The sequence below is a fragment of the Camelus dromedarius genome, chromosome 9, assembly GCF_036321535.1.
Source record: "Camelus dromedarius isolate mCamDro1 chromosome 9, mCamDro1.pat, whole genome shotgun sequence".
In the NCBI taxonomy this organism is placed as follows: Eukaryota; Metazoa; Chordata; class Mammalia; order Artiodactyla; family Camelidae; genus Camelus; species Camelus dromedarius.
The window spans coordinates 78,002,068-78,020,553 of record NC_087444.1 but is presented as its reverse complement, the minus strand read 5'-3'; the positions used below and the strand labels follow the sequence as shown (position 1 = coordinate 78,020,553).

The 18,486-nt window shown below is 55.4% G+C and overlaps 2 protein-coding genes across 2 annotated transcripts; one reads left to right on the top strand and one right to left on the bottom strand.

The window, feature by feature from the left end:
• The first annotated feature begins 2,829 nt into the window (after nucleotides 1-2,829).
• ZNF784 (zinc finger protein 784) lies at nucleotides 2,830-6,053 on the top strand. The gene is made up of 2 exons (XM_031457393.2): nucleotides 2,830-2,937; nucleotides 4,152-6,053. Exons 1-2 carry the CDS (start codon nucleotides 2,860-2,862, stop codon nucleotides 5,040-5,042), a joined length of 969 nt encoding a protein of 322 aa, XP_031313253.2. The 5' UTR covers nucleotides 2,830-2,859; the 3' UTR covers nucleotides 5,043-6,053.
• Nucleotides 6,054-7,611: 1,558 nt separating this feature from the next.
• ZNF865 (zinc finger protein 865) lies at nucleotides 7,612-17,658 on the bottom strand. Its single transcript, XM_031457268.2, has 2 exons — nucleotides 17,481-17,658; nucleotides 7,612-11,320 (listed from the first exon to the last, which is right to left on the bottom strand). Exon 2 carries the CDS (start codon nucleotides 11,292-11,294, stop codon nucleotides 8,100-8,102), a length of 3,195 nt encoding a protein of 1,064 aa, XP_031313128.2. The 5' UTR covers nucleotides 11,295-11,320; nucleotides 17,481-17,658; the 3' UTR covers nucleotides 7,612-8,099.
• Nucleotides 17,659-18,486: the final 828 nt, after the last annotated feature.

Genomic DNA, 18,486 nt, shown 5'->3' with positions numbered 1-18,486 from the left:
TCGTGTCATAAAACACTTCACAGATAATGACTCACTAACCCTCACAGCACCTAACATGAAGCTGAGTTAAATAAGTACAATTTTTTTTAACTAATTAACTTATTTACTTATTTTAACTTGAGGGGAGGTAATTAGGCTAACTTACTTGTTTGTTTTCAGGGGAGGCACTGGGGATTGAACCCAGGACCTTGTGTACGCTAAGCATGAGCTCTACCTCTTGAGCTATGCCCTCCCTCCCACAGATAAGTACTAGTATAATTTTTGTTTTGTAAATGAGGAAACAGACAGAGAAGGCTAACTTTCTATTAGACACAGCAAGCACAGAGTGTGCCTGAGGCCACTTTTAAGGGGACAATGAAAAAAATTTTTAATTTTGAAATCAGAAAAAAGAGATCTTATGTACAGCATAGGGAACTGTATTCAATACCTTATAATAGCCTATAATGAAAAAGAATATGAAAAGCAATGTGTGTGTGTGTGTGTATATATATATATATATATATGTATATATATATACATATATATATATATACACGTAACTGAATCACTTTGCTGTACACCAGAAATTAACACATTGTAAACCAACTATATTTCAATAAAAAAGAAGAAAATAATGTAATCCAGCTGGCTCTGTTTGTCTTTATACCCACACAGTCATAAAGTACAATTTTAAAGATACTTTTTGGGGGGTTTTTGTTTCTTTTTAAATAATTTCATGGTTTTTAAATTAATTTGGGGGGGTGGTAATTCGGTTTTTATTTATTTTTTTAATGGAGGTACCAGGGATTGAATCCAGCACACTGTGCATACCAGGCATATGTCCACCACTGAGCTATACTCTCCCTGCTAAATATACCTTTTGGAACGAAAGGACCGACAAAGGCACAAACGGGCCACGGCCCATGAAAGCACTGGAGACGGCGAGCGGTAAAGAACTTACCCAAGAGTTACAGCCAGTAGATGGCGGTACTAGTAAGAAGAGCAGTTGGGCGATATTTACCAAACTGAAGAAGAAGGTTGGGGGTGCTTATGTCCTTTGATCCAGCAACTCAACTCTCAGTTGTATAACTTAGAGAAAACTCCCATGCAGCTTTGAGGAGATGTAAAGAAGATTGTTCGTGGTAGTATCGTTTGAAATAATTAAAAAAAAATTAGTTACAATGAGGTATCACCTCACATCAGTCAGAATGGCTGTCATCAGAGAGTCTACAAATAATAAATGCTGGAGAGGGTATGTACACCTGAAACTAACACAGTATTTAAACAACTATACGTCAATAAAATGGAAAAATACTTGGAACCAACCCAATGGCCATCAACAGGAGAATAAATAAATGTAATGTGGCATCATCATAATTGGGATATCACACCAGCATTGACAATGAGTGACAAGACTACAGGTATCAATGTTTACAAATAGAAATATGAATGCCAAGGGGGTTAGAGAAGGCTACACTGAAATGATATAACTTATTGTAAACATGTTAACAAAAGCAGAACAGTATCACATCACTTCATACACGTAAAAAATAAGAAAGATATGTGTGGGGATGATAAACAGAAAATGCGAAATCTAACAACGTCAGGGGAGAGAGAGGGGCGAATGGATAGGGAAACACAGAGGGCTTAGGTTGCATAGGTAAGGTTGTATAGACTGTTAGTGAGCAGAGGGAGCTGTTTATATGATTCTGAATACTTTTTGTACACAGAAATGGTGTATAATAAGATTAATGAAAGATACTCTATGCTTATCAGTCAAGATAGAATAGGTTCTGCTGCAGTAACAAACAACCCCAAAGTTCAGTGGCTTAACACAGGAAACATTTAGTTTAAATGCTATATATGCAAGGAAGATCAGCACCAAGTTCTGTTCATTGTAGATACTCTGGAACTCAGGCTGATAGAAGCTTCACTTCACCCAACAGATTCCCTAGCGCGAACAGCAGGAATGGAAAGTGGTAAACAGTTTGCTGGCTCTTACAACGTGCTGAAGTTGACACACGTCGCTTCCACTTATATTTCACTGGCAAAGAAACTCCCATGGTCTAACTGCAGAGGAAAGACATGTTATCATGTTCCCATAAGGAGGAGAAACAAAGAACTTAGGACTGATCATCATGTTTAGTTATCGCCTACCCTTCCAAGAAAACAATTTAAGGTTGTTCCAAAGGTCTTACACATCTCTTTCTTATTGGGTTTTACAACGTCTACACTTTTATACATGAGAAAATGCAGGCACAATCCAGAGGAGTGTAGTGACCTCTCTAAGGCCACACAGCCAGGCCATGGAAGGAAAAAGCCGCCGGCTAAGACCTCAGCCCTGTCCTTGGTGCTGCCGAAAACCCCTGTCTTCTGGGCTCTTTTCTCCAAAGGAGCTTTTCCCAAATGTCACACAACCTGCGGATTTTTGCTAGTAAATCCCAGTACCACCAGTGTTGCTGTTTGCTGAATATCTTTCTGCAAACGGACTTAAAAATCCTTACGTTTATGAACTTTACCTCGCTACGTTATCACCAGCCATGCAGAGGACGTGCCCACAAAAACGCGCAGCATGAAAACAGAACAAAGGTTATTAAATTCTGATGAGGGTCAACTGACTGCCAGAGCCTACTCATATAGGTTAGAAAGAAATTCGAATTAGTTCGCAGCCAGCCAGCGCCCCACGCGGGCTGTCTCCTGCGGGGATTGACAGGTCAGTGGGAAAAAATTCGTCGCTTTCTCCCGGAGGAGGGGGAGACCCGGCTCCCTGAAAGCCCCGCCCCTCCCTCCAGTGCGCCTGCGCGGCGACTCTGACGCCAGCCCGGGCCCCACCCCCTCCAGAAGCGACCACAGGCCTCGGGGGCGGGGCCTGGGCACAAGATGGCTGCCGCACGCCCGGAGCCACAGAGTCCCAGCTCAGCGGCCCCGGAGCCGCGATCCCCGGAGCCTCCGGACCTGGTGCGGGCGAGGAAGGGGCCTAGGCAGGGGGATCGAGGCGGCAGGAGGTCGCGGGGTGGGGGCGGAGCCAGGGCGGGGCTTAGGACTGGGCGGGGGAGGTATTTAGGGCTCCGGTCCTGGGGGCGGGGCTTCTCGGGGTTAGGTGAGGGGCGGGGCTCAGGGAGGAGCCTATGAGGTCGGAGGGGCGGTGCTTGTGTGGGTGGAGCCTGAGGAGGGGGTTGGGTGGAACATCTGAATCTGAGAGGGGTCCAGGGAAAGGCCTCCCAGGGATTGAGTTTGTCTAATAAGGGGGCGGAGCCTTCAGAGGGCAGGGCCTTAGAAATTCTAGGGCTAGTGAACCTGACTGGAAGGTTGGAAGGGTGACCCTGAAAGACAGGGGTGTGGCGTTATGGTTGGGGCACCCACGTTGGGGTGGAGGGATGAATTCTGCAAGGGTCTAAGTGATGCATCTCCATGCCCAAGAGAGGATTTGAAAGAGGGGAGAAATGACTGCTCCAGGTGACTCTGGAACCCCAGTCGGGATAGGAGAGTATCTGAGGACACTCATTCATTCAGCAGACATTTACTGAGCTGGATAGATGGGGATGTGAACAAGACAGATAAACTGTATTCTCTTGGAGCTTGCAGTCGAGTAGGGGAGAGAGACAATAAACGAGACTTACTGTGTTATGGTCCGTAGAGAAAGAGCTGATAGAGTGGGGGGTAGGGGAGCTAAATTTAGACGAGAGAAGTCAGCTGTGTGCAGGCTTATATTTACACTGGGGTCAGAGAGATAAGCAGGAGCCGGATCGTGATGGATATTACATGACAGTTTTGGATTTTAAGTGCGGTTGGATTCATGGGAGAGTTTCGGGTGGGAAAATGATTTCCATCTGGTTTCCATTTTCAAAATGCCATTCAGGCTGCTGTGGGGAGGTGGGGTACCTCCTCCTATGCAGGCATAGGAACAGAGGCATTTAGAGCTTTAGGAGACTCCTGCAGTTGTCACAGTAAGAAATGATTGGCTTTTAACTGCAGTGGAGGAGACAAATGGCTGGATCTGTGATCTTTTTTGGATAGGAGGGGAATTCTGGATGGGCATATGCCAGAATCCTGGAGGATGGAGAACGGAATCTAGAAACTGAGGGGCCTGGTACCCAACAAAGGAGATGGGTGTTGGGGAGGCCTTGAGGTGGAGTCCACAGGCTCCTCTGTTTCCTTTCCCCCTCACCCAGGTCCTGGTCCCTGATGATGGCCGCCCGGCCACCCCCCCGAGTGACCTCATTGAGATCCAGGTGGTGAAGGTGACAGACACCACGCTGGTACCTGAGCCCCCGGAGCCAGGTTCTCTTCACTGTGCCTTGTGCCCAGCTGCCTTCCGGCTGGTCTCCGAGCTGCTGTTCCACGAACATGGCCACCTGGCTGGGGTTGAGGGTGGTGGGCAGGGTGGGGACCCAAGCCGGTGTCACGTGTGCGGCCACAGCTGTCCAGGACCCGCCAGCCTCCGTGCCCACTACAGCCTGCACACGGGAGAGCGGCCCTACCGCTGTCCACTCTGCCCCCGAGCCTTCAAGGCCCTGGCGCCTCTGCTGCGGCACCAGCACCGCCATGGGGTGGAGGCGGGGACCTCTCAAAGGCCTCCGGAGGCGGCAGCGGCTCGAGAACAGCGGCCCGGGGTGCCCCAGGAGAGGTCGGAGGTGGTGATGGCGGCGGCAGCGGCAGGCGCGGCGGTGGGGAAGCCTTTCGCTTGCAGGTTCTGCGCCAAGCCGTTCCGCCGCTCCTCAGACATGCGAGACCACGAGCGGGTGCACACAGGCGAGCGGCCCTACCACTGCGGCGTGTGCGGCAAGGGCTTCACCCAGTCCTCGGTGCTGAGCGGACACGCCCGCATCCACACTGGCGAGCGCCCCTTCCGCTGCACCCTCTGTGATCGCACTTTCAACAACTCCTCCAACTTCCGCAAGCACCAGCGCACCCACTTCCACGGGCCGGGGCCGGGGCTGGGAGACTCTGGAAACCAGCTGGCATCGGGGGCTGAGGGGTCAGGAAGTGGGTGTGGGGCAGGAAACACTCTGGAAGAGGGGCGTGGGGAGAGAGCCAAAGTGAAGGCAGAGGTTGACCAGTAGTCTGGGAGAGCAGGCACAAAGGAGCATTATCAGGCGAAGTAGGAGGCAGGTGGCAGGGTGGGGGTGGGAAAAGGAGGCTGGGGACGAAGAGGAGCAATTGGGGCAGAGATGACATAAGAGCTAACACAGATGGCAGTGAGCAGCCAGGTGGGAGAGCAGAGGGAGAACCAGGTTCAGGACCCTCACAAACCCACACAGCACCTCCATGAGATTCAGAGAAAGGTACTAATGCATCTAAATGGGAGGGGCACAGGCTGGATTTCATTGCTCCGTTTGCCTCCCCTCTGGGTTGTCCCCGTGCAAGACACAGCTTGTCACAGCAGAGTCTGGGCACTGTGGGGTGGGGGTGGGGGCCCGAGTTGAGCAGAAGGGGCAGAACGGGAATGCACCACAGTGAGCCTGGGCCAGCCCTTCATCTGCAGAACCTGGACTACCTTGGGGCCTAATCTTTTGCCTACCTCACTGGATTGCACTGAACATGAGATGCCTACCCATCCTCAGGCAGAAGACGTCCACCAGCTCCTCCATGCAGACTGGGATCCCATCACCTCAAAGCCAGAGGGTCCCCAAGTCACAGTCTAGAGCGCTCAACAGTCTCAAGGATGTAAGCCCGACCATAAGGATATTGACTCCAGGAGCGGCTACCCTCGTTCCCATGGTGGTCCCTCCTTAAGCCACCCAGACTCCTCTTCCAAGGAAACTGAAAACCCGGACTGCAAACAGCCATCTAAAGCCCCCTCCTAAAGCTTTGGCTCAGAGACCATGGTCCCCCAGGTCTACAAAGTAGCCTCAAGTTTCTCTGATTTCCTCTACTCCCAATTTGAAGCAGACAGCTTACTGCCGGGTCCCAGGCTGTCCCCAAAAAGGCTTCGTGGATGGCAGCATGGTGGCCTGGCCAGCATTTGGTGGGTGTGGAATAGCTGAGTTACAGTGGTAGGGGGCAAGAGGAGATGGGATCTGGAGGTGGGAAACCTCCAGTTCTATTCCTATTAAAGGACTTTCTGAAGGGTTTCCTCTATGTTGGTCTCGTGTTTCAGGGGTGGGAATAGAAGGAACACGCTGTGGTCTTGCCCGCAGCTGTGAGCTGCCGCGTACCTCTCTCCAAACCTCTGTTTCCTCATCAGGGTCAGGGAAGTTTAGCAAAATGAAGGGACTCCTGTGATCAGGATGCTTCTTGAGGAGGGACAGCCCTGGATTTGCACCCCTACCTGCTCACCCAACACCCCCATAAGATATCCCATAGACAACTCATAAGGTGAACAGACAGAATTCACTGTTTTCACCAAAGAAAAGTACTTCCTGTCACTGGCATCACCACCCAAGCTAGAAACTGGCAGTTTCCTCAAGCTGCCTACCTCACCCTAATTCCTTGTCGATTTCCTGCTGTTGAAACAAGTATCTCTGGAGTCTGAATGCTTCTTTTCATCATCACTACTTTTTTGGAGAGTGGGGAAGGGTAATTAGGTTAACAGTATTTACCGTTAATGGCAGTGCTGGGGATTCAGCTCAGGACCTCGTACATGCTAGGCACACGGTCTACCACTGAGCTATACTCTCCCCCTCATCATCACTACTCTCATGGACCAAGCCAACCGTCATCTCACCCATGCAGGCCCTGCCCTCCTTATTCTCCATCCTGTGGCCACATGCATCCTTCAGAAACACCGATCCCAACCTTAACCTTGTCACCAACTCACAGCTCCTTGTGGCTGTGCGAAGAGATTCCAAAAGTGTCTAGAGGAACCATGTGGCAACATAAATAAGTAAAGAAGGTGGCCGGATTTGAGGGAGAAACACCAGCACCTACAAGGTGAAATACGGCCACCGACACTTGAGCTGAGTGTTGGGATTTGGAGGGAATTGGTGTCAGATTGGAGAACGTATACCACATCCAAACAGCAACAGGACCTCAGCCCCGGAGGATGCAAACCATATCGCTACATCTTCCACATTTTTCAGAAGTTGCATTAGTTACTGTTACGTAATTTTTTTTTTAATTTTCCAAGGTTGCCAACTAAGTCAACTTTTTTTTTTTTTTAAATGCACGGGTGGAACAAAACGTGTCAGTGGTTTTTACCCAGCAGCTGCCAGGTACCAGCCTCTGACCTACTAGATCATCCAAGCTCTGCTATTTGGAATTTGTGGCCCTTCAGTCTCCCAACCTCAACCTCGCCAGTCACATTCATCTATTTGAAATTCTATGGAATATCTGGCTTTAGTTATGACACACGAAACCCTCCACTTGGAATTCTCTGCCCACTTTACCTGGCTAACTCCTGTGGCTTTATGTCATCCTTCAGGCATCATCCTCCAGGAAGCTTGGTCAGCCCTCCCAGTCTGATAAGGTGACTCCTTCGTGCTCTCAGCCCTCGGTGATACTTCCACGTCCTCCGGTGCTCCATGTCCAGCTTGGATATGGTAAACCCTCAGTACCTACCAGCTGAATGAGGAAAAGCAGAAAGAGTGAGGGGGAGGCAGTAGGTGCTGGGGAATCGAAATTCCAGGAGACAAAAGTTTCCAACCTTCTGTTTGTCAGCACCAAATCCCCTTCCCCTGGGATGCAAGAAAGGACTCCAGCAGCCCTGTTGATAAGATTTATTATTCTCCGCTCTGTACAAGCCGCGTCTGCCACACCACCCCCCGCCCCCCCCAATCCAAGAGCACCCAGTCCCCCCTTGTGCCCTCCCAAACCGTTCATACTCTGCTGTCCAGCCTGATTCCAAAGGAAGGGGGAGAGGCAGTTCAGACCCATCTCCACTGAGCTCATTGGGGGACAGAACGCTGCTGGGGCAGGGGGCTGAGGGTTACAAAATGGGGTTGGACGGAGGATCAAGTTCAGTGTCTGATAGGACGAGAGGAGGGCCAGGGGGGTCTGGGATAGGAGTGATTCAGTCTTGAGTTTGCATGGCATGGGCCTTGATGGAGGCTAGTCTGTCTGAAGTTCTGGAGGATGGACGGGGCAACAGAGGAGGGGGAAGAGTCTGATCAGTGTCCAAAAGGGGCAAGTCTGGAAAAGGACATCTGATTGGAGTGGAGGATGGGAAGCACCCCCCCTGGTCAGGCATCCTTCCCGGCCAAGGTGCCGGCCCCTGCTCCAGGCGCCCCCAGGCCCTCAGCCTTGTGGACCAGTCGGTGTTTCTTGAGGCCGTAGGTGTTGGTGAAGCCCTCGCCGCAGGAGGAGCAGCGGAAAGGCCGGCCGCCCTGGTGGGCTGCCAGGTGCTTACGGAAGTAGCCGGGATCCTTGAAGGCCTTGAGGCAGGCGGGGCAGCGGAGCTCAGGCCGCGGCGGCTCGTGGGCGCGCTGGTGGCGCAGCACTGAGCTCAGGTAGAAGAAGCCCTTGCCGCAGTGCTCGCAGCGATAGGCGCGCTCGCCCAGGTGCAGCCGCTGATGCTCCAGCAAGTTGGAGCGGTAGCGGAAGGTCTTGCCGCAGGCGCCGCAGCGCTGGGGCCGGGCCACCGCGTGCAGCCGCCGATGCTCCGCCAGGCTGGACGACTGCGCGAAGCGCTTGGCGCACACGCCGCACTTGAAGGCCCGCTCACCCGTGTGGACCACGCGGTGCTGCCGCAGGTACCACGAGCGCAGAAAGCCTCGGCCACACACGCCACACCTGTAGGGCCGCTGCTCCGTGTGGCAGCGCTGGTGGCGCATCAGCAGGGCCGCCTCCCAGAAGCGCTTGCCACACACCGGGCAGCGGAAGCCCCGCTTCTGCCGGTGGCTGCGGCGATGCAGGAGCAAATCATAGGCCCCCGCAAAGCTCTGGCCGCAGAGGCCGCAGCCCAGGGTCCTCCGCACTAGGTGCACGTACTTGTGAGTCACCAGGCCCAGGAAGTGCTTGAAGCTCTGGCCGCAGGTGGCACAGCTGAAGCGCTCAGGGCCCGAACTGGCACCCCCACCGGCCCCGGCCACTGCCGCCCCGCTCGCATCATCGCCCCCGGACACCCCTGCCAGCGCCGCCACGGCCGCCCCCACCTCTCCAGCCAGCCCATTGTCCAGCACGCTGGCCGCATCGGTGCTGCTGGAGCCATCCGAGGGCTGTGGGCCGCCAGACGCGGGCGGCAGCAGGCGCTCGGGAGCAGCCTGGTGGACCAGCTTATGCCACATGAGGTTCTCGATGAAGCCGAAGGTCTTGCCGCAGGCGTCGCAGCCGTAGGGCTTCTCTGCCATGTGCACCTCCTTGTGGCTCATGACGTGGAAGAGATCCGGGAAGTGTTCGCCACAGTCCGAGCAGGCATAGCTCAGTCCGTCGGCCGCCCCCGCCGACGTGGACGAGGCGCCTGGGCCACAGGCCCCCGCCGCGCCCTGTGTGGTGGGGAGGCCGGCAGCCCCGGCCAGGGCGCAGGGCAGCTGGAGCCGGTGTACCTGGCGGTGGCGGGTGAGGCTCTGCGGGTAACCAAAGACCTTGCCGCAGAGCTCGCACTTGTAGGGCCGCTCGCGGGTGTGCACCACGTGATGCTTGCTCAAGTGGAAGGATTCGCGGAAGCGCTTGCCGCACACTGGACACTGGTGCGGCTTCTCGCCCGTGTGGATGCGCTCATGGCGCTTCAGGGTCTCGCGGCGCCCGAAGCCGCGCCCACAGATGCCACAGCAGAACGTCTTTCCCGGGACGCTGGCGCTGGAGCCTCCAGTCCCACTGGTCCCGGCCCCGCCGAGCAGCAGCGGGTGGGCCCCCAGGAGCGGGACCGGCACGGCGCCGTACACCACGGCCGCTGCGGCCGCCGCCGCCTTCTCGCTGTCTGTGGCCGGGGGATCGGGGGGCAGGAGGTAGGGTCCCGGGGGGAAGGTAGGCGGGGGCTGCGGGACGGAGGCCACCCCGTCCTTGGGCGTCTCAGGGGCTGCGGGCGGCGCGTGGGCCGCTTTGTGCCGGAGCAGGCTCTGGGGCGCCGAGTAGGACTTGCCGCACAGATCGCAGGGGTACATGGGCCGAGGCCCCGCCGCGCCCGCCCCCGCGTGGGCCGCCTGGTGCTTGAGCAGGTAGGCTGCGTCGCGGAAGGCCTTCCCGCAGATGCCGCAGGGCAGGCGCAGCAGGTCGGCCGAGTGCGTCTTCACGTGCCGCTTGAGGCTCTCCCTGCGGTTGAAGCTCTTGCTGCACACGGAGCAGGAGAAGGGCTTCTCGCCCGTGTGGATGATCTGGTGCTGGTGGAGGTGGCTGGGCTTCTTGAAGACCTTCCAGCAGAGCGTGCAGGCAAACGGGCCGTCACCGCCCCCCGGCGCCGCCGCCGCCGCCGCCGCCGCCGCCTGAGGGGGCACCCCCACACCCGCAGGCGGGGCGGGGGCCGCGTTCCCGTCGGTGGAGGTGGCGGCGGGTGCCGCGGGCGTGGCCGGAGGGCCAGAGGACACCGACGTGGCAGCGGCGGCGGCGGCGGGGGCTCCGGCGATGGGCGCGGGCGTGGGCAGGCCCAGTGGCGGGAGCGGCGCGCCAGGCTGTGGTGGTCCCCCCGCGGCCGGAGGCACGTCCTTGTGGCAGCGGCGGTGGCGGATGAGGCTGGAGACGTGGTTGTAGGTGCGGCCGCAGACGCCGCACTCGTATGGCCTCTCCCCTGAGTGCACCAGCATGTGCTGGACCAGGTGCGAGGACTGCTTGAAGGACTTCTGGCACACGCCGCAGGGGAAGCGCCGCTCCATCAGGTACTTCAGCCTCCGGAAGTAGCCCTTGTCGTCCTTGGTGGGGTCGCAGGCCGCCCCGACGGCGGGTCCCGGCGGGGTCTGCGAGGGGGCGGGAAGAGGCCCGGGGGTCCCCGTGGGAGTGGCCAGCCCGGGCGTCACCCCTGGCCCGGATGCCGGCCCTCCGCGTTTCAGGTTCCCAAACAGGTGCTGGTGTCCCGAGAGGTCGACGATGCCCCACTGCGGGGCCGGGAAGGCGGCGTCAAATAGGGGCGGCGGGGGCGCCCCGAAGGCAGGCGGCAGGGGCGGGTCGGGCTTCTTGGCTTGGGAGGAGGACGACGACGAGGATGAAGAGGACGAGGACGAGGAGGAGGAAGGGGCCTCCGCCTTGGGCTTGAAGGTGGACTGGGGCGGGTAGTCGTACTGCGGCGGGGGCGGCTGCGGCGGGGGCTGTGGCGGGGGCCCCGGGGCGCAGGGCAGCGCCGCCACCGCCTTGGCGTGCTCCCCGTAGAGCTCCATGGGCTCGAAGCGCTGGTGGTTGAGGAACTCCAGGAAGTCGAAGGGGTAGCTCTGGAAGTGAACCCCGTCCTCGCCCCCTATGCCGCTGCTCCCGCCACCCCCGGCGCCGCCGCCCGCTGGGTTGGCCTCCATCTTGGGCGGGTGAGAGACCGGGGACCCTGCGGAGAAGAGGACGCGGCTGAGGAAGCAGGGCAGCACCGGGTCTCCCTCATCGTCCAGTCTTGTCCCTCTGTCCCTCCACCCCACAGAGCAGTCTTCCTCCTGGCTCGCTGGCCCCACTGACCTCTCCCACTCAGCCAATCGCTTCCTTCCTGGGTCCTCTTTGCTCCTCGTCTCCCCTGGCCTCTCCAATTCCTTTCATTTCATCCCCTTTTTACCAGGGTCCTCACACATCTCTGACCGGCCTGCAGACCCTCTACCTCCAACACTGCCTGCCGGCCTTCGACCTTCTCTGCTCAGATTCTAATTCTCCGCACCCCTGGTCTCTGGTCTCAGTCCCCTTTGCAAACCCTCTCAGGCCTCAATTCTATGCACCCGGGTCCTAGGCCCTCTGCTCTGTGCCCCCACCTCCCCCACCACACACACACACACACACACCCCAGCCCTCATTCTCAATCCCCTCAGGTTTCGCCTTCGTCAAATGACAATAATAGTTCCTCTCAGAGTGGTTAAGAGGGTGGCCTCTGGAGCCTGAATGCTAGCTTTGAATCTAAGACCCGCCGCTCTCTACCTGTGTGGCCACGGACAACTTCCTGAATCTCTCTGTGCCTCATCTACCAACGGAGGTGACAAAGCACATCCCCACAGCACAGGGCTATGTACGCAAGGCCCTTCAGGTGGACGCTTCCTTAAGTGGAGGAGTCACACTGTTCTCACTCTCACCACCAGGAGTGCAACTAGAAAGTCAGGACAAAGCAAGAGAGCTGGAGAGAAGTCAGTGCAGGGAGGGGCGCGTTCTTTCACTACAGGGTCGGAAGGAGACGCTGCTTGCCTGGCACAAACGAGTTGTGGCAGGGGGGTTGGCACTGAAAGCAGGCAGCCTGACAGCAGGAGACACGTGGCCCTGGGCCTGGGCAGACCTGGGTTCAAGTCCCAGTTCCTTCCTGGTCCACGCTCTCTCCACGGCTAAAAGCAGGCAGTAACCCCAAGGAGGAAGGGGAATTTAAGGGGCTGAAGCAGGACGAAAGGCAACATACTGGTTGGCACAGTTCGCTCAGTCCCAGGAGCGATGTGTACCTTCAGTGACATCACACACCTGGGCAGAGACTGACGGCAGGTGCTTAGGGAGCATGGGTTGCTGTCCTTGCCCCTGTGGGGGTTTCCTGCCCCCTCTTCTCTGGGCACCTCCTTGACAGGACTTTTCATTCCAGACTGCAGCTGTCCATGTCTGTCCACACCCACCCCCCGCAAACCTCAGCTACTACAATTGATCTCCGAGCCTCAGACCCACCCAGAGGCCTCAGGAAATGACTCCACTGAGTGGGTGGAGAGCCCTTGGGAGAAGGGCCCACAAAGCCTGGCTTGCTTCTTGGCCATCGTCCCTCTCTGTTGGGGGCCTGGCTCTGTGCCCAGCATGCTCCAGGGGTCAGTGGGGTTTACCAAGGCCACGGCCCAGGGGACCCCATCCATCTGGCTGACTTTCTCCCCTGACAGGTGAAAGGTGAGTGTCTCCTTCGCCGCCACACCCCGGAGGTCAGTATTTTTAGCCTCCAGCTCTGGGTGTCCCTGGATGAGAGTCAACATCCTATGCCCTTCACGCTCCCTTAGTTAATCTCATCTCCCGGAAGGAGTAGAGGCGTGGCTGGGTGCTCGTGGAAGCCTGTGGGCAGAACCTAAGTCTGGGAGACAGCTGGAGTGGGCTGGGTGGACTGGGAGAAAGCTCTCGGTGCAGGGGTGCAGGGAGAAGGGGAGGGGAGGTGTCCCAGGAAGGAAGCCCAGCCCTGGCTCGCTTCCACTAGAGCACGTGTTTACAGCTAATGTGGACTGGGCACTTCCCACGGGCCAGCATTCTTCTAAGCACATCACACATACTAACTCACTGAACCCTCACCGCTACTCTGTGAGACTATAACACAGGGACTATCATCCCCATTTGACACACCGGAGGCACAGAGAGGACAAGTGACTCAGCCAAGGTCACAGAGCAAGTCCGTGGCTGGAACGCCCGCCTCCTCCCATCGGGTTGTTCCCTGAGGAGGAAGGGGAGGGTGGAACTGTGGGGGTAGGAGCCTTATTTGGGGTGCTTTCTGGGCAATGAGGGGCATTTATACAAGGGGCTGGGTGGAGGGGGAAGTGGTTACGATCCTGAACAGATGGAGCAGTGAGGTGGGGAGACTGTTCCCTCTTGCCTGGAATATTCTTCTCCAGACCTCAAGGCTCCCACCCCTGCCTTCTTCAAGTGTCTGCTCAGGTGTCATCTCCAAGAGAGGGGACACCCTTCACTCTATCACTCACTAACCCTTCATCCTGCTTTTTTTCATCACAGTCATTGCCACCAATTTACTGTGTATATTTCCTCTGCTGTGTGTTTACTGTCTGGCCTCCTCACCTAAGAGAGTGAGGACTTGGCCTGTCTTGCTCACCACTGGGCCCTCAACACCTCACACAGTGCCTGGCACAGTGTGGGTACTCGATATTTACTGAAATGTAGGAATTAAATAGCACCTTCCTAAATCAGCAGTGGATCCACAATGAAATCACAGGGGAAATTAGATCAACAACAATGGAAAAGCAACATACCAAAACTTAGGAGATGCAGCTAAAGCTGTACTCAGAGGTAAATTTATAGCTGTAATGCCTACTGATAAATGTTGAATGAGTGAAGGGATGAGACTTGGCTGACCAGAATTCCCTGAGGGAGGGAGGGAGGAGGACATTTAGCAGAGGGAGCTAAAAGTGGTGAGGTAGCCCCAGAACGAATTCTGGTGGCAGTGATGTTATGCAGAGGGCGCTGAGAGTGGGTGGGCAGATGCTGAAGGGCTGCTGCTCAGAGGGGAGCAGGGGGCATTACTGGGGGACAAAACTGATCAGGCTCACGATCATTTCCACTGGGAAACAAGAGGCATTTCCTCTCTCAGGGGACCCAAGCCATAACTTGCTGTCTTTCTAAGGGGAGATGTGTCATGGATTTCACACAGAGAGTGGCATGGTGGGCGGGACCCCCCCCCAAAAGAGTCAGGAGTCCCACAGCAACCACAGTCACAGTCAACCAACTCATGTTTATTGTTTGACCAGTTTCTTATGTACCATCGCTCTGATACTTCATAATAGTCCTGGACCGTTTACTGGACCCATTTTGTAAGTAGGGAAACTGAGGAGAGGGGGACAGGGTCATTTCGCCAAGGTCACGCAGCCATTGAAGCAGAAAGCAGGTCTCCCTGATGCCAGGACTGTGGGCCACTCTGCTGCAACAAAGCTGCCTTGTGATGAAATTCTAGCCTATTCATAACAATAATAGTAACATATAGTAACATGTAACACTGAATGACTACTTTCCACATGCCAAGTACACTTCTAAATCCTTTACATGTGTCGATTCAATGAATCTTCCCAACAACTCTAGAAGATGGTTAAGATTATTAATTCTATTTTACAAAGGAAGAAACTGAGGGCCGGAGAGGTCAATTAATCTCCTAAAGTCACATTAGTAACCAGTGGCAGGGCCAAAAGTTGAAGGCAAGCAGTGGGGTTACAGAGTACGTGCTGTTACCCTCACCACATGCCGGCTTTCAATATCTCTCCCCAAAATAAAGGAAAGCCCTCACTCCACCTTATACTGGAAATAAACTTTGCCCTACCCACTTCCCAGCAACCCAACCCCAGGACTAGTCACTGGCATTTACTGAATGCTAACAAGCACCAGATCAGGTGCCTTATGTTGCTGTCTCAATCAAACTTCACGACAGACTCGTAAGATAAGCATCACTATTATTCTCATTTAGTATACAGGAGGACTAAGGCCACACCATGTCACCGTCACTCCTCTGCTCAAAACCTGCAGTGACCCCATCTGGCTCAAAGTAGGTCAAAGATGACCTCCACAGCCCCAGCAGCTTCCTGGCTGCTCCACCAATGTGCCAGTTCTGTTCCTGCCCCAGGGCCTTTGCACTGGGTGCTGCTTCTGCCTGAAATGCTCTGACTCCCATGTACACAGCAGCTCTCTCACTCCCTCACCCCCTTCATGTCTTTGCTCAAATGCTGTCTTCTCAGTGAGGTGCCCCAAGACCACTGTCACCTGTCACCCAGACCCACATTCCTGCTCACCCCAGCCTCCTTCATTTCTCTCCTTTCTAAGTAGCATCATCTAATAAACCATACAGCCTGTGTGTCTGTCTTGTTGATGCTGGCCTCCCCCTTGAGGAGGTGGGCTTCAAGCAGGCATGGATTTTTATCTGTTTTGTTCACTGTTCTATCCCCAAGACCGAGAACAGTGCCCATCTCGACAAATATTTGTTAAATAAGTGAATGAATGAATCTAGGGAAAGGGGGAGTGGTTTGCTCAGAGATATGAATGCTAGTGGAACCCTGGGCTCATCCTCTTGACCATTTCACACTTGGGGGAGGGGAGCTGTTAAGGCAGCCCCCTGCTGAGTCACAGTTGTCCAGGAGGGGGCTTTACACACAGGTGTAACTTTCTGGCACAGGGCTTTCTGGGGGGACAAGATACCATCAGAATCTCTTGAAAGAGGCCCTCCTGCCACCCCCTCTGACAGCAGGGACCCTGCAAGTCTATGCCCTTATCCTGCTGTATTTTCTTCACACGCATGTATGTATTTTGCTTTTTAATCTTCTGCGCCATGAACTAGCATATGCACTCCCTGAGGACAGTGGCTTTTGTCTCCTGTTCTCTGCTGCATCCCTACCGTGCAGTAGATGCTCATCAAACAAACAGTTGTTGAACAAAAGAATGAATGAAGAATATTCATGAAGAACATTCTTGGCTTGGTGGAGCTGACAAAGGCTAGATGATTGATTCCAATGCCCTATGAGGGCAAACCTCCTGTCCTTATTCTTCCCTTCAATTCCTCTGCTCCAGCCTCACTGGCATCCCCCTCACAATGATCATGGCCACCTCAGGGCCTTTGTACTTGCTCTTCCCTCTGCCTAGAACAGTTCACCCACTACTTTACATGACTAAGTTACCTCTGCTAATTCAGGTTTCACCTTTGAAGTAGCTCCTAAGGCTGTCAGAAAACCCAGAGAACACCATTGATCTTGTTTATCTGTTTGCTTTTGATCTGTCTCCTCAACTAGACTATAAAGACCCACAAAACAAAGACTGTGTGTATCTCTCTCTCCTTCACGGCTGCATGCCCTGGACCTAGAACAATGAATATTCGCTCAGTGAAGAGCGAATGCATGCGAATGAATGACTGCCTAGAGGGAAAAAGAGGTCTTGCCCTAGTGAAGCTGGGAGTCTTCTTCACTTTGTCCAGGAGGAGGGAGTGAGAGCTGGATGAGAAGAGGCAGGACAGGATGAGAGCTGTTAGTACTGGGGGAGAGGGGCATTCTAAGAAGAAAAGCCTCATGCAGGGCACTGTTCTGTGGGAGGACAGCAGACAGGAGCTGACCCAGAGGAGGGTGGGTTGGGAGGTGGGACAAGAGTGTTTCATGGGAGCCTGGGGCTAAACTGGCAGCTATTTCTACCTGAAGAGGGAGAGAATGCGGGTGTGAGAGCACAACTCTAGACGGAGCTGTTTTTGGCAGGGGAGGAGGTCGCTGAGTTCAAAGGAGTATTCTAAAGGAGAATTATTAGGGCAGGGGAAATGGAGAAGGAAAAAAGGCATTCTTGGCCGCTGACCAGAATGCTAAGTATTTTTACACCAACAGAAAGGGTATGGGGGGGGCGATGGCTAGGAGCTTTGGGGGCTTTTGTCCGTGGACAGAGAAAATGGGGGAGAGACCTGCTGTAAAGCACTAATGTAACATTCGTTGGAGGCAACCTGTAGGGGATACTAAATGCAGGTTCATGGGTAGTTGCCCTGCATGGGGACGGGCAATGCATTTTGGGGGCTGTCCTGGAAGAAGCAATGACGGGGGGCTCTGGAGAAGAGACCTTACGAGAAAGCATTAGTAGGGGGCCCTGGCAGCAGTTTAGGGAATCGCCACGAATGAGGGCGCCCTGGCAGCTGTCCTGCATGGGGGCATTAGTGGGAGATACCTGGAGTAGTCTTACGGGGGAGCAGTGACTGGGGGCCCCTGGAGAGGGCCCACCGGGAGAAGCACTGATGGAGACGTTCTGGGGACCAGGGTCGGCCAGGGCGGGGCCCCCCGCCCACGTTGCCCCCGGGCCCCCGGGCCACGCGCCCCGTCACTCACCGGCGCCGGGGTCTCCGCCGGGAGGAGGCCGAGGAGGCGGAGGAGGCGCCGCCGCTCCGGGGAGACCCGAGGGCCCGACCGGAAGTGCCGCCCCCTCCCCCTCCCCGGCAGCCCCGCGCCGCCCGCCTGCCCGCCCGCCCGGAAGCGGAAATCGCGCCCGTCTCCGAGGCGCCGGCGTGGAGGAGCGGAAAGAGGAGGCGGCGGCGGCGACCGGGAAGGGGAAGTGCGCCTGCGCACTGGCTAGGGAACACGGGCGGGGAGAGCCTCGGCCGCTTCCGGTGGATGAGTAGAGCAAAGTGCGCCTGCGCTCTGTGCGCCCGCCTCATCTCAGGGCACCGCCCACACGCTCCGGACATCCGGATAAGCCACGCCCCTTATGTAAATTTAACGTTTAAACCCCCTCTTCTATCCCGAATCACGCCTATTTCAGAGCTTAATTACCATAGTCCCCGCCCTTCGTCTAAGAATCCCAGCCCCATGGTTTTCCCTGTTCCTCCCCGCCTCCAATCCCCTACCGTCTAGAACTCCACCCTCTCATAAGCCCCGCCTCTCAGAGGTTCTTAAGCTGAACCACGCCCCTGCGTTTAAGCCTCGCCCCTTCCTCCCATAGCATTGAAGCTCCGCCTCTCACAACTTTCACTCGAAATTAATTCTGCCTCGCACTTTCAAAGCATTCCCTGAAGTCAGTGGGTCTCAAGTATGACTTGGAGACTAGTAGCAGTGGCATCACCAGCGAATTTGTTATAAATGTTAAGCTCTCAAACCCTCTGCCCCAAATTCACTGATCAGGGACCCTAAGGGTAGGGCCTAGGGACCTGCGTTTTAAAATACCCTTTAACTGATTCTGATGCAGGATGAAGTTTCAAAGCACAGCTTTACCACACTTTACACGGCCTCCTTTGTGTAGTCTCCCTAAGCCTCGCCCCCACCTCTGTCCCATCTCAAGCTGCTAAGCCCAATTCTGCTCAGCCCTTATTACTAAGCTCCACCTCTCTCGGGGACTTTC